Below are 13,968 nucleotides of genomic sequence, written 5' to 3' on the forward strand. Positions count from 1 at the left end.
ACCAAATTGGGCCCCCTGGAGAGACAGTGCTGTTGGTGCCCCCCGGGTTGGGGCACCCCGAGGACTCCAGCGCGCACCGAAAGGATTATTCGGGGAGATCCTCGGGGTGCCCGGCCCTGGGGAGCTCAAAGCAAGGTCCCTGCCATGGATTCAGGCAGTGCTGAGAGTATCCCAGGGGTCCCTGTCCCTGCTAGACAGGGAGCTCTCTAATGGGCTGTAATTGGGTTCTAAAAGTGGTGCTCCAAGTGCCAAAGAAGTGTGGGATTGGGATTAAGAAATGAGCAGTGAGGATTCAATTGGCTGTTTTCTCTGGAATGTGACTGTAAGAGCTGCAGGAGTGCAGGGTGTGTGTTCCAGTCCCCAGCATTTGGTTTGCACATGTTCTGGTCAGACACAAGTACAATTTCCTCAGTCCTGAACACAGCAGAATGAGAATTATGGACTGGCAGTGTTAAGGTGATTGGTGTGACAGGGGTCAAACTGGGAAAACATTGGGGAATTCCTCAGTTTGTCTCTTTGCCAAACTCACCCAAACCTCTGCTAGGAAGAGATGGACTGGAAAAGTTGAGGCAGAAATGGAATTGAAAACTGGGGCTCTTGACACTGTAATTGCTGAAACTAAATGTGTCCAAGCAGCAGCTCTTGTTGTGCAGGGAATAACTCCTGTCAGCAGCAAGGCCCTGACTGAAGTGGCAGCTGCAGTTGTTCCTGTGGTGTGGGCCAGTGGAGCTGCAGGAGAGTGGAAGAGGGCAGAACCTGTAGGTATTACCCCTGATGTGGGATCTCTATGGGTAAGGCCAACCCAGTATCCTTTAAAATCAGAATGCCAGACTGGATTGGTTGCAGGAACAGCTAAATTGGCTCCTCCTGGTTTGCTTGTAGGACGTGAATGCAAGAACCTGCCAAGAAAACCAGTGGACAAGATGATTGATTAGTGCAGGACCTGAGAGAAGCACCTTGAATGACAACCTGGAGGAGTTTCCAGTATTGGATTTAAAAGATGGCCTTTGCATCTCCTTGAGCAAGGAAAGCCAAGAAAGCTTTGCTTTTGCAGGAGAAAATGGGGCAAGCAGGCAGGAAGAAGAGAAGCCCCGTGACTCCTCCCTGAGCCCCAGACAGCCCATGAACTGCCTTGCTGGGAATGGTGGGACGGGCTGGACTCTGCATTGCTCCCTCGGGATGTGTGGTAAGACTGTTATGGCGACTTTTTGAATAGATGGTGCAAGGGCAGCCTTTAAGCAGCTGAAGCATTCCCTGAGGAGAGCTCTGGGTCTGCCAGATGTGTCAGAACTGTTGGAAGCATCTTTGGTGGGGAGGGCAAACAAAGGCCAAGGTGTGCAGTGACCCCCCCTGAGAAGGGACATTCAGTTAATGGCATCCCTGATGGTGAACTTTGTGGGCTGTTCCCCCTGTAGGGCAGGTGATAGTCCCAGCTCCAGTTATGGGAAAAATGGTTAAAAGGGAGCCCCAAAAGCTGGAAGTCCTCCTGGAGGCTCCTGGCAAAGAGAGTTTGCTGCGTTCCCCCTGACAGAAGGACAGTGATAGCTTTTGAGTGCTGGTAGATCCTTTGAATAGATAGCCTTGAGTGTGTCCTTGTTGCACCAGTAGGACTTATCAAAGTCCCCATATTCCAGGAGATAGACACATTGAAGTTTAAAATATTCTTCCTAATCCTTTGTTGGCTTGAGGCTCTCCCCTCAGGAACTGCAGGAACTCCTGGTGCCGCCTGGGCCGATGGATTGGACGCCCCAGCCCCTCCGTTCCTGCCCGGCCACTGGGGCCGTGTCCAGTGGTGGCACTGCCAGCCCTGCAGGTGAAGTGGGAAGGGCCTTTGCAGGTCTGGTGGGTCACATTTATAGCAGGTAAAGTTGCAGTAAAAGGACCTGGGGTCTGTTATTCTTGAGTTCAGAAAGCTCCTTTTGATTGGTGAGCAGGACAAAGTGGATCCTTAAGAGTTCCCATCCGTGTTTGTGTCTCAGCCTGTGTTAGGATTCAGGGCTGTAGCTGTTGTTGTCACTGAGGAGTCAAACTGTGCTTTAAATAATGAGACCCTGGCCTGATGGCCCAGTGTCAAGGCAAAAGGGGGAATGCTCTCTGAGTGTTGAGATGTAACAAGGGCTAATCCTTTTTGCAGTGGGATGGAGCCTGGAAAGTGCACAGAGCTGAGCCCAGGGATTGAAAGGGACCAAGCAAGGGAGGTGAAGAAAGAAGGAAGAAGGGAAGTGAGGCAGCAGGCAAGCAGCACCAAGTTGCTGTGTAAGCAGGTGAGTTGTGTTGAGGTTCCTCAGGCAGGCACTGAGGACTTGGAGGGCTCCAGACAGAGCAGACCTGGGAAGGCCCTCGGTGAAGCCCCTCAGAAACCTGAAGCCCCTGGGCCTTTTGGGGAGCCTGAGCTATTGCAGCCCTGGGGATGGCTTTGGTTTCCTTCTCTCCTCAGAGTAAAACTCTGTGGGGGAGTCTGTGATCTCCCTGACTTTTGTGTCATAACTGAAACTTGGAAGGAGGTTGACCTTGTGTAGTTTCCCAACTGACTTGGCCGGGTTGAACCAGCAGTGCCAGATTGTTGTAGTGTGCAGGGTGTTGTTTGTGTCTGAGCAGTTTGGGGTTGATTTGCCAAGGGGAGCCATGGAATGTTATGGGGTTTTTGTCCCAATATTTGGAGGCAGTGCCCTGGATGAGTTGATTTCTGCCTCACTCCCTGATATCTGAGTTAGGAGATGTACCAAGAACTGGTAGTTTTTGCAGTGGGATGTTCCCTAGAAAGTGCATGGAGCTGAGCCAAGGAACTTAAAGGGACTGAGCAAGCAAAGTCAAGAAAGAATGAAGAAGGGAACTGAGGCAGCAGCCAAGCAGCACCAAGCTCCTCTACAACCAGGTGAGTTGTCTTGAAGTTGATAAGGTGGTCACTGAGAACTTTGGGGTCTGCAGGCACAGGTGACCACCAGAGACCCCCAATGGAGCCCCTCAGAGAACTTATAAGGGTTTGTGTAGATGGGAACAGGTGTTGGGAGTGTCCTGAATGTGCAACAGGAATGCAGGGAAGGAAAATGAACCCTCCTGTCATGCTGACCCCTCCCATCAGCTGCAGTGGAGACCCCTCCGTGTGCCCTTTGGGAGCGGATTGCCAGGACCCCCGTGGGGCTGGGATCATGGCAGGGTGTTGTAAGCAAGGAATGCCTGGCTTCTAAAAGTCACCAGCTGAGTCTTAGAGGCTCCTTTGAAGAGCTGAGTTCAGGCAGCAGAATTGCCCCCCAGGAGGGACTCTGTGCCTGCTCTCCCGTGGCTCCGAGGGATCTCTGGCCCTTCACGCCGGCACCGAGATTTTCTCGGGAAGGGCCTCAGATCTCCGGACCAGTCTGGGACACAGGCAAGATCCCCCTGCATTTTGGGACCAAATTGGCCCCTGGAGGGACAGTGCTGTTGGTGCCCCCCGGGTTGGGGCACCCCGAGGACTCCAGCGCGCACCGAAAGGATTATTCGGGGAGATCCTCGGGGTGCCCGGCCCTGGGGAGCTCAAAGCAAGGTCCCTGCCATGGATTCAGGCATTGCTGAGAGTATCCCAGGGGTCCCTGTCCCTGCTAGACAGGGAGCTCTCTAATGGGCTGTAATTGGGTTCTAAAAGCGGTGCTCCAAGTGCCAAACAAGTGTGGGATTGGGATTAAGAAATGAGCAGTGAGGGTGCAATTGGCTGTTTTCTCTGGAATGTGACTGTGAGAGCTGCAGGAGTGCCAGGTGTGTGTTCCAGTCCCCAGCATTTGGTTTGCACATGTCCTGGTCAGACACAAGTACAATTTCCTCAGTCCTGAACACAGCAGAATGAGAATTATGGACTGGCAGTGTTAAGGTGATTGGTGTGACAGGGGTCAAACTGGGAAAACATTGGGGAATTCCTCAGTTTGTGTTTTTGCCAAACTCACCCAAACCTCTGCTAGGAAGTGATGGGCTGGAAAAGTTGAGGCAGAAATGGAATTGAAAACTGGGGCTCTTGACACTGTAATTGCTGAAACTAAATGTGTCCAAGCAGCAGCTCTTGTTGTGCAGGGAATAACTCCTGTCAGCAGCAAGGCCCTGACTGAAGTGGCAGCTGCAGTTGTTCCTGTGGTGTGGGCCAGTGGAGCTGCAGGAGAGTGGAAGAGGGCAGAACCTGTAGGTATTACCCCTGATGTGGGATCTCTATGGGTAAGGCCAACCCAGTATCCTTTAAAATCAGAATGCCAGACTGGATTGGTTGCAGGAACAGCTAAATTGGCTCCTCCTGGTTTGCTTGTAGGACGTGAATGCAAGAACCTGCCAAGAAAACCAGTGGACAAGATGATTGATTAGTGCAGGACCTGAGAGAAGCACCTTGAATGACAACCTGGAGGAGTTTCCAGTATTGGATTTAAAAGATGGCCTTTGCATCTCCTTGAGCAAGGAAAGCCAAGAAAGCTTTGCTTTTGCAGGAGAAAATGGGGCAAGCGGGCAGGAAGAAGAGAAGCCCCGTGACTCCTCCCTGAGCCCCAGACAGCCCATGAACTGCCTTGCTGGGAATGGTGGGACGGGCTGGACTCTGCATTGCTCCCTCGGGATGTGTGGTAAGACTGTTATGGCGACTTTTTGAATAGATGGTGCAAGGGCAGCCTTTAAGCAGCTGAAGCATTCCCTGAGGAGAGCTCTGGGTCTGCCAGATGTGTCAGAACTGTTGGAAGCATCTTTGGTGGGGAGGGCAAACAAAGGCCAAGGTGTGCAGTGACCCCCCTGAGAAGGGACTTTCAGTTAATGGCATCCCTGATGGTGAACTTTGTGGGCTGTTCCCCCTGTAGGGCAGGTGATAGTCCCAGCTCCAGTTATGGGAAAAATGGTTAAAAGGGAGCCCCAAAAGCTGGAAGTCCTCCTGGAGGCTCCTGGCAAAGAGAGTTTGCTGCGTTCCCCCTGACAGAAGGACAGTGATAGCTTTTGAGTGCTGGTAGATCCTTTGAATAGATAGCCTTGAGTGTGTCCTTGTTGCACCAGTAGGACTTATCAAAGTCCCCATATTCCAGGAGATAGACACATTGAAGTTTAAAATATTCTTCCTAATCCTTTGTTGGCTTGAGGCTCTCCCCTCAGGAACTGCAGGAACTCCTGGTGCCGCCTGGGCCGATGGATTGGACGCCCCAGCCCCTCCGTTCCTGCCCGGCCACTGGGGCCGTGTCCAGTGGTGGCACTGCCAGCCCTGCAGGTGAAGTGGGAAGGGCCTTTGCAGGTCTTGTGGGTCACATTTATAGCAGGTAAAGTTGCAGTAAAAGGACCTGGGGTCTGTTATTCTTGAGTTCAGAAAGCTCCTTTTGATTGGTGAGCAGGACAAAGTGGATCCTTAAGAGTTCCCATCCGTGTTTGTGTCTCAGCCTGTGTTAGGATTCAGGGCTGTAGCTGTTGTTGTCACTGAGGAGTCAAACTGTGCTTTAAATAATGAGACCCTGGCCTGATGGCCCAGTGTTAAGAAAAAAGGGGGAATGCTCTCTGAGTGTTGAGATGTAACAAGGGCTAATCCTTTTTGCAGTGGGATGGAGCCTGGAAAGTGCACAGAGCTGAGCCCAGGGATTGAAAGGGACCAAGCAAGGGAGGTGAAGAAAGAAGGAAGAAGGGAAGTGAGGCAGCAGGCAAGCAGCACCAAGTTGCTGTGTAAGCAGGTGAGTTGTGTTGAGGTTCCTCAGGCAGGCACTGAGGACTTGGAGGGCTCCAGACAGAGCAGACCTGGGAAGGCCCTCGGTGAAGCCCCTTGGAAACCTTCTAAGGGTAGTTGTGTATGGTGATAAGTGTTGGGAAATGTCCTGAATGTGGAACAGGAATGCAGGGAAGGAAAATGAGCCCTCCTGTAATGCTGACCCCTCCCATCAGCTGCAGTGGAGACCCCTCCGTGTGCCCTTTGGGAGCGGATTGCCAGGACCCCCGTGGGGCTGGGATCATGGCAGGGTGTTGTAAGCAAGGAATGCCTGGCTTCTAAAAGTCACCAGCTGAGTCTTAGAGGCTCCTTTGAAGAGCTGTTTTCAGGCAGGCAAATTGCCCCCCAGGAGGGACTCGGTGCCTGCTCTCCCGTGGCTCCGAGGGATCTCTGGCCCTTCACGCCGGCACCGAGATTTTCTCGGGAAGGGCCTCAGATCTCCGGACCAGTCTGGGACACAGGCAAGATCCCCCTGCATTTTGGGACCAAATTGGCCCCTGGAGGGACAGTGCTGTTGGTGCCCCCCGGGTTGGGGCACCCCGAGGACTCCAGCGCGCACCGAAAGGATTATTCGGGGAGATCCTCGGGGTGCCCGGCCCTGGGGAGCTCAAAGCAAGGTCCCTGCCATGGATTCAGGCAGTGCTGAGAGTATCCCAGGGGTCCCTGTCCCTGCTAGACAGGGAGCTCTCTAATGGGCTGTAATTGGGTTCTAAAAGCGGTGCTCCAAGTGCCAAAGAAGTGTGGGATTGGGATTAAGAAATGAGCAGTGAGGGTGCAATTGGCTGTTTTCTCTGGAATGTGACTGTGAGAGCTGCAGGAGTGCCAGGTGTGTGTTCCAGTCCCCAGCATTTGGTTTGCACATGTCCTGCTCAGACACAGGTCCAACTTGCTCAGTCCTTAACCCAAGAGAGGGAGAATGAAGGACTGGCACTGTTAAGGTGATTGGTGTGACAGGGGTCAAACTGGGAAAACATTGGGGAATTCCTCAGTTGGTCTGTTTGCCAAACTAACCCAAACCTGTGCTAGGAAGAGATGGACTGGGGTCTCTGATCTCCTGGGCAGTTGTTTTGCATGACCCTGGGAGCCTCTGGGATTAGACTGGCCTGGGCAGACAGGGAGCAGTTTGTCCTGTGGAGCTGGGCTGGGTTTGTTGAGGATGCCTTGGGAGGCAGGGCTGGAGAGGCTCCTCTGTTGGCTGTAGTGGTGGAAGGTTGTAGCAGCAGGGCTGGAGCCTTCGCCCTCCTGCTCCCCCCGTGAGCCCCGACGGGCCCGTGCCCTTGGCAATGGAGGGCCCCCATTGCTGAGTCAGCGGTTCCGGGGGCCAGGAGGGATGGGATCAGGATGCCGAGCTCCGCCCAGGGCCAGGGCTGCCAGTGTTCAACCATGCAGGGAACTGAAAGCACAGTGAGATGGAGGCCAAGCTGCAGCACAGGGATGGGTGAGAAAAGACCCTAGTCCTCAGGTGGAGCTTTGAATTCCCTGGAAAAATGGATCCTGTCAGATGGATCAGGCCCTTGTGGGTGCTGGAGCAGAGGCCTCTCTCATTTTTGGTCACCCTGAAAGGTTGCAAGGACAGCAAGTTCTGACTGCAGGATGAGGTGGCAAACAAAGTGAAGTGGTCCAGAGAAAAGCTGAGGCTAAAATTGGCCCTGTGCCAGAGCAGCCTCGTGCAGTGCTTGTTGCTGTCCCTGAGTGTCCCATTGCAGTGGATATTTCCAAGGGTGCCTTGTGCTGGGGAGCACTGGGGCAGTTCCCTTTCCCTGGGCAGGGCAGGCAGGGCACGTTTCCCCCCTCGAGGGTGGCTCCACAGTCCCCCCCTGTGCCCTGGGAGCGTGGCAGAACACCTGGACCCACTGTTCTTGTCAGAGAGGGCACAAGGGATGGTTGGATGGGGGAGGGAATGGCTCAGGGAGTACAAGCACCATTACAATGAGTAGGGCAGCACCTGGAAAGGAAGAAGGGGAGTTAATCCAGACAAAATCCAAGCACCTGCCCAACCTGTGATATTTTTAGGAACTCAGTGGTGCTGTGGTCCCCAGGAAGTATTGCCCAGGACTAGGCAGGAGACTTCAGGCTCTGTCACCCCCAGAGCAAGTGTCCAGGGGCAGGCAGTGGGGAGGCAGCTCTGTTGTTGAGGATGGGGTTATTTTCTCTGCTTTATTTTGTCTCCAGAGATGTTCTTCCCATTAATCCAAACTGACTCCATCTCCTAACTCTCTGAAGAGGTTTTCTGCTTTTTGTGGGAGGGTAAGGTTTGGGTTCTAACTATAGAAGAGCCAACAAAATAAAGGCTTTGTGGCAAACAAATGGTGTCTCCCAAACTCTTTGTACTTCAAATAGATGCCTTTATTCTTAGTTTTTTCTTATTGGTATTCTCAAGATACTTGATACCCTGTCTACAGTTATTTATTTTGGCTTCTCTTTTTTATTTGTTACAGAGTTGATGTGACTGACTTCTTTTTGAAATGCAGCAGTGCTCTCAAGGATATTTCCCCCGCACTCCTGGGCTTGTGCAGGGCTGTTGAGTCCGTGTGTGCCACTGTTCTTGTCCCAGGGGGACCGAGTGACATTTGGAACCAAACCTGGGGACTTGAACTCTAGGAATGTTTCTGTGTCTTTGAATTTTAAATTGCACATGAAGCAGAAATATGTTTGTGTTTTCCAGGTTATATTGTCATGAAAATAGAAATGCATCATTGGATCTTACTCCTCTGAGGGCAAACCACCAGACTGATCATTTCTTAGTCCATCAGACCCAGTGCCAGGAACTCAGAGGGGTGTTTGTGTGCAAATGTGCTGAGTGGTGGTGGCCCCCGTGAGACTGTGACCAGCTGGAAATGTGTGTGTGTGTGTGTGCAGAGCTGGGCTGGATCCCTTGGGATTTGGCTCCCAGATCCCCCCCAGCCTTCAGGAAAACCAGAGGCCACCGAACCCTGAGGGAAGGGAGTCCCATTTGCAGAAGGGTTTGTAGATTGGGGAAAAGCTCTCCAGAACAAAGCCTGTGTTCCAAACCCCTTCAGGCCAAAGTCAAGGAGCACAAACCCTGGAGTCATCAAGTTACGAAGTTTGGTTCAAACCATTTCCTAATAAGTCAGTTTTAATGAAGTGTTAAAAGGAGAACTTAAATAAGGGTAATTTCTGATGGAGAATAATGGGAAGAAGTGGTTTAAGTTCCCTAAACATGTTTTATATCAGTCCATGGTTATTTAATTGAGCATTGTTTGGAATTTTTCTTTTTGCATTCGTTCCTGGTGTGCTTTTCTCTATCTAAGGGATGTTTGGAGGTCTTTTTGATTGCTTGAAGGTTTTTAATGTCAGTGCTGGATTGGGGTGGACAGTCATTGTAACATGATTTAGAGTTGGATGCATTTTATTCTGTGTGCCCTGTTTGATGTCTCGTGTTCAGCGAGTGACTGGTCAGAGTTTGGCCCAAGCCTTTGTTTTTCAGGTGAAAAAGCCGAAGGGGGAATTGTAGTTGCAGCTTTGCCCTTGAGCTGCAGCTGGAGCCTGGCCAAAGAACAAGGCAAAGCTCCCTGGGGAAGGAAGGGGGAGCCAGAGAAGAAAAGCAGCTGCAGCCAGAAAGGTGGGTTTGGGCGGGAGAAGAGGGGCTGTGACCCAGCAAGGGGCTCTGGAGGGCTCTGGGGTCCCTGTAATGGCTCTGGGGTCTCTGTAGGGGCTCTGGGGTCTCTATAGGGGCTCTGGAGGCCTCTGGGGTCCCTATAAGGGCTCTGGGGTCTCTGTAGGGACTCTGGGGTTTCTATCGTGGCTCTGGGGTCCCTATAATGGCTCTGGGGTCTCTGTAGGGGCTCTGGGGTCCCTCTCGTGGCTCGGGGTCCCTCTCGTGGCTCGGGGTCCCTCTCGTGGCTCGGGGTCCCTCTCCTGGCTCGGGGTCCCTCTCCTGGCTCGGGGTCCCTCTCCTGGCTCGGGGTCCCTCTCCTGGCTCGGGGTCCCTCTCCCTGCCGGCACAGGAGCTGCTGCCGCCCCAGCAAGAGGCAGAGGAGTCGCTGCCCAGAAGCAAGAACTCACTGAGAGCTGAACTGGGGCCGTGTGGGCAGGGCCAGAGGGGAGCAAAGGAAGGGATTTGTTGCTAAGAAAAGAAATAAAGTTTGGGTCATTTGTTGGGGAGATTTGTGTCAGTTTCTGATCATTTTTGGGGGTTATTTTTAGTGAGTTTCTGGTCATTTTTGGGGGAGATTTGGGTCAGTTTCTGGTCATTTTTTGGGATGATTTGGGTGAGTTTTGGGTTTATTTTTGTGGTAATTTTGGGTCAGTTTCTGGTCATTTTTTGGGGTGATTGGGCTGACTTTTTGGTCATTTTTTTGGGGAGATTTGGGTGAGTCTTGGTATCAGTGTTTTGGGATTTTGGGGTCAGTTTCTGGTCATATCTGGGGCTGATTTTGTATCATTTTGGGTCAGTTTGGGGGGGGGTTCTTGCATTTTTAGGTCAGGTTTTGGGCCAATTTGGAGTTAGTTTTTGAGGTGATTTGGGCCAGTTTTGGGTCAGTTCTGGATCAATTTTTGGAGTGAATTGGATCAGTTTTTGTGTCACTTTTTGGGGAGATTTGGGTGAGTTCTGGGTCATTTTTGGGGAGATTTGAATCAGTTTCTGGTAGTTTTTTGGGGAGACTTGGGTGAGTTCTGGGTCTCTCCTGATTGTAATTCCTTCAGGCTCCTCTCCTGATTTTAATTTTTTTAGGCTCTTCTCCTCATTTTAATTTTTTAGGCTCCTCTCCTGATTTTAATTTTTTTAGTCCCCTCTCCTGATTTTAATTTTTTTAGTCCCCTCTCCTGATTTTAATTTTTTTAGTCCCCTCTCCTGATTTTAATTTTTTTAGTCCCCTCTCCTGATTTTAATTTTTTCAGGCTCCTCTCCTGATTTTAATTTTTTTAGGCTCCTCTCATGATTTTTATTGTATTAGTCCCGTGTCCTGATTTTAATTTTTTTCAGGCTCTTCTCCTGATTGTAATTTTTTTAGGCTCTTCTCTTGATTTTAATTCTCTTAGGTTCTTCTCCTGATTTTAATTCTCTTGGGCTCTCCTCCTGATTTTTATATTTTTAGACTCTTCTCCTGATTTTCATTTTTTTTAGGCTCTTCCCCTGATTTTCATTTTTTTTTTTTTAGGCTCTTCTCCTGATTTTAATTCTCTTAGGAGAAGAGCCTAGAGAATTAAAACCAGGAGAAGAGCCTAATTACACAAGTAAATTTTCAAACCACCAGCAATCACAAGCCAATTATCCGATTTCCCAAAAGAACTACACGAACAAATACGGTTATAAAACAAAAAAAAATGCCATAAGTAAAAAATCGCATAGCAACAGTGCCCCCTGGTGACAGAGAAAAAGAATTGCACATATATTTGAGATGAAATACTGCCACCTGCTGACGGAAAACAGGAACTGCATTGAAAAAATTTTGAACAGCGCATGCGCAGTCGTTGGCAAAACGCCGGCGATCACGTGGTAAGTAAGGGCAGGCAGGAGAGGGACCGGCGACGCATGCGCAGTGGCTCTCGTGCCGGTGCAGCGCTCCCTGCTCGAGTTAAGGGCCGGTTCCGGCGGCAGGGCGGGACTCGCGGCCTCCCGTCTGTCCCGGGGTGTGCGGGGGGGGAATAACGTGAAGATTTCTTGGGGTGAAAGCGCAGAAATTAGCGAGGAGGGACGCTAATTTGGGTAAACTCGGTCACCGGAAGTAGTGAGCGACCGGAAGTCCTCCAAGGCCCCCGCCCGGAAGTCCGCCAAGCCCATAGCAAAGATGGCGCCGCCAGGACCGGAACGACCACACTAAAGATGGCGGCCCCGGCCCGGAAGTTCGCCAAGCCCACAGTAAAGATGGCGCCGCCAGGACCGGAACGACCACACTAAAGATGGCGGCGAGAGCCTTCCGCCGCGACCCGGACCCCCACCCCGCGCCCGCAGCGCCGTCTCGCCGCGCTGCTTCCCGCTGCGGGGACAGGGCGGGGCGCTCGGCGGCGCCGGGCGCGGGCGGCAGGTTCGTGGGCGGCGGCAGTGCACCGGCGCCGGCAGCCCCGTCTCGGGGCCGCGGCGCGCGAGGACCGCATGGCGCGCACGTCGCGCCGCCCTCTCGCCCCGCTCCGCTCCCGCTCCCGCCCCTGCCCCCGCTTCTGCCCCGCTCGCTCCCGCCGTGCCCTGGAGATGCTATCGGGGCTGCGCCGCCGCCTTCCCCCCCCGGAAGCGACCCACGGCGGCAGATTCGACGGAGATCGACCCCGGGGTAAGCTGGGCGCGTCCAAAGGCGCCGCGGGTCTCGCCAAGGAGGGGGGGGGGGGGGGGAGGCGCGCGGCTGCAGTACCGCTCCCGGCCGTGTCCGCCAGGCGGCGACTGTGAGGCAGGGCCCGGCGCTCGGCGGCGCTCTTGCAAGCGACGCCCCTGGCAAAGCGGCGCTGCTTGGGCACTGCCGGCCTTCCCCCGGAGTGCCCGGGCTGGCCCAGCACCTGGCCGAACCTCTTAGGGAAGAGGCAAGGAACAACTGCGCTTCTTCTGCCCTTTCTTTAGCCCGGGACTGGAACACAGACAAAATCAAGGGGCTCTTGGACCTGTGCAGGCTCCGAGCAGTTTTCAGCCTTCCTTAGCAGGGCATTCTCACCCTCCGAAAAGCTGAAAGGCTTTAACAGCTGGAGACGCGCCTGCAGCTGTGCAGATTAATGTAGTTTCTTTTAGGAAATGAAGGGGAAGTTTTCCTGTTGGGAGCCTAAATACCGAGTCTACTCTGCTTTTTCAATCAGGTGACGAAGCTTAGGGAAGAAAAGACCAAAGGCCTCGAGGTGAGTACATTCTACCGAGTTCTGCTTTTCTGGCATCGGTTTGGGAAAATCACGTGAAATTCTAAAAAGCTTCTCTCCGTGTTTTCTAGTTGTTTTTTCAGCCTTGCTCTAAGTTTCATGTAGAAAAGGGCATAGAATTATTAGAACAGACAAACTAGACTTCCTCGGGAGAGATGGAAGAAAAGTCTGCTGATTCCAGTTCTGCTTTTCTTGTCTTCCCTTCGACTGTCGTTTTCTCTCCCCTGCTGTTCAAATAGGCTGCAGTTAATTGCTCTGCTGAAGAGTTTGCTGTCCTAAGTGTCTGTCAAATTGGTGCCTTCAACTCAAGATAGCACCTGCTCCTTAGTTACAAAAAGTTCCTCACAGGAAATTTTCAGGCGTGCCCATAAATCTCCTCGCTGTTTGTTTGGGAGAACAGGCTTTTCTCGTCTGTAACAGAAAGTGTCATCTGCTCTGGAATGCTGGTGGCAATCTAGTCAGAAGAGGACCCCGTGCTTCACTAATTTTCCCTTTTTGTTGTTGGGGGTGACTTCTTCCCAGGCATGTTATTCTTGACCCCCCGGGGCAAACGGAGGTGTCAGCGTCAGGAGCCATCCTAACTGAGGCCCTGGGAGGTCAGTGCTTTTTGTGTGACTGGACGGTGAAGCTGTCTGTGGGAATGACCTGGCTATGGCTCAGTGTAGTCCTAATTAAGGTGTCTTTTACTCCGTGTTCCCAGGCTCCCTCTTTCCCTTCGGTCGCCGTGGGTGTGCCGGACGCCTCTGGCAGGACTAACCCTGTGGCTTTTATGTCCAACGTGCTGTGCTGCGTGCCTGCAGGTAAGAAAAGCTGGGAGTGCAGTCCCTCTGCTTTGATTGCTGTGTCTCTTTGGGAGTGATTTTGGAGGGGAATCCCAGAGCGATTTGGTTTGAAGGGGACCTTCAAAGGCCAGCCTGTCTTCCGTGGGCAGGGACACCTTCCCCTCTCATCCCCGGTTGGATGCTCCAAGTCCCATCCAGCCTGGCCTGGAACACTTGCAGGGATCCAGGGGCAGCCTCGGGTTCCCTGTGCAGTGTGCTCTGATATCTCTCCACTGGCATTGTGAAAAATGTTGTCAGCACGTTTTGTGTGACGATGGTGAGCGGGACCTGGGTGAAAATTGGGGTTCTCTGAGGTGCAGAGGGAAAGAATTCTCCTTTGAAGTCCAATGTAATTCAGTTTTGCACGAGTCTTGTCTGCCTTATGTTTGAATTGCTTTCTATTCTAGGCAGTTCTTTTAAATTAAACTTTTGTGTCTCCCCCCCAGTATCTTGTACAAGACAAAGCTACCTTTCCTCGTGGGAACGGACTGGCCGGGCTTTGGCAATCTGGCCCCTCGAAAGACTAAGTGACCTCTTCCAACAGGGGAAGACTTTCTGGCAAGCGGTGCCAGAAAGAACTGGAGTTTCTGGAGAATAAAAGCTGGAAGCGTGCCCCTGAAAATCCCCAGCCCTGGGTGGTCAGTGGTCTGACTTGCACGGACC

At 52.4% G+C, this 13,968-nt stretch overlaps 2 protein-coding genes across 20 annotated transcripts; both read left to right on the plus strand.

Moving 5' to 3' along the window:
- The first annotated feature begins 389 nt into the window (after positions 1-389).
- Positions 390-9,056, plus strand: LOC115307359. Of its 19 annotated transcripts, none has more exons than XR_003915735.1 (8): positions 390-1,186; positions 1,689-1,813; positions 2,135-2,264; positions 2,746-2,875; positions 4,042-4,179; positions 4,271-4,574; positions 5,076-5,200; positions 5,522-5,742. XR_003915735.1 is itself a non-coding variant. In XM_029959208.1 (8 exons), the coding sequence occupies exons 1-8, from the start codon at positions 1,142-1,144 to the stop codon at positions 8,125-8,127; spliced, it is 831 nt and encodes a 276-aa protein (XP_029815068.1). In that variant the 5' UTR covers positions 390-1,141; the 3' UTR covers positions 8,128-9,056. The 19 variants fall into 19 exon arrangements, 11 of the variants coding, with proteins under 11 accessions (XP_029815068.1, XP_029814926.1, XP_029814956.1 ...); XR_003915737.1 differs by having other exon boundaries at positions 4,042-4,150; XR_003915733.1 differs by having other exon boundaries at positions 4,042-4,146.
- A 2,052-nt stretch (positions 9,057-11,108) lies between these two features.
- On the plus strand, positions 11,109-13,962 carry LOC115307351. Its single transcript, XM_029958997.1, has 5 exons — positions 11,109-11,144; positions 11,527-11,916; positions 12,428-12,466; positions 13,185-13,284; positions 13,752-13,962. Exons 1-5 carry the CDS (start codon positions 11,109-11,111, stop codon positions 13,901-13,903), a joined length of 717 nt encoding a protein of 238 aa, XP_029814857.1. The 3' UTR covers positions 13,904-13,962.
- Positions 13,963-13,968: the final 6 nt, after the last annotated feature.

Source organism: Manacus vitellinus, unplaced genomic scaffold (genome assembly GCF_001715985.3).
Source record: "Manacus vitellinus isolate BGI_N305 unplaced genomic scaffold, ASM171598v3 ctg7180002228242_pilon, whole genome shotgun sequence".
NCBI classification, from domain to species: Eukaryota; Metazoa; Chordata; class Aves; order Passeriformes; family Pipridae; genus Manacus; species Manacus vitellinus.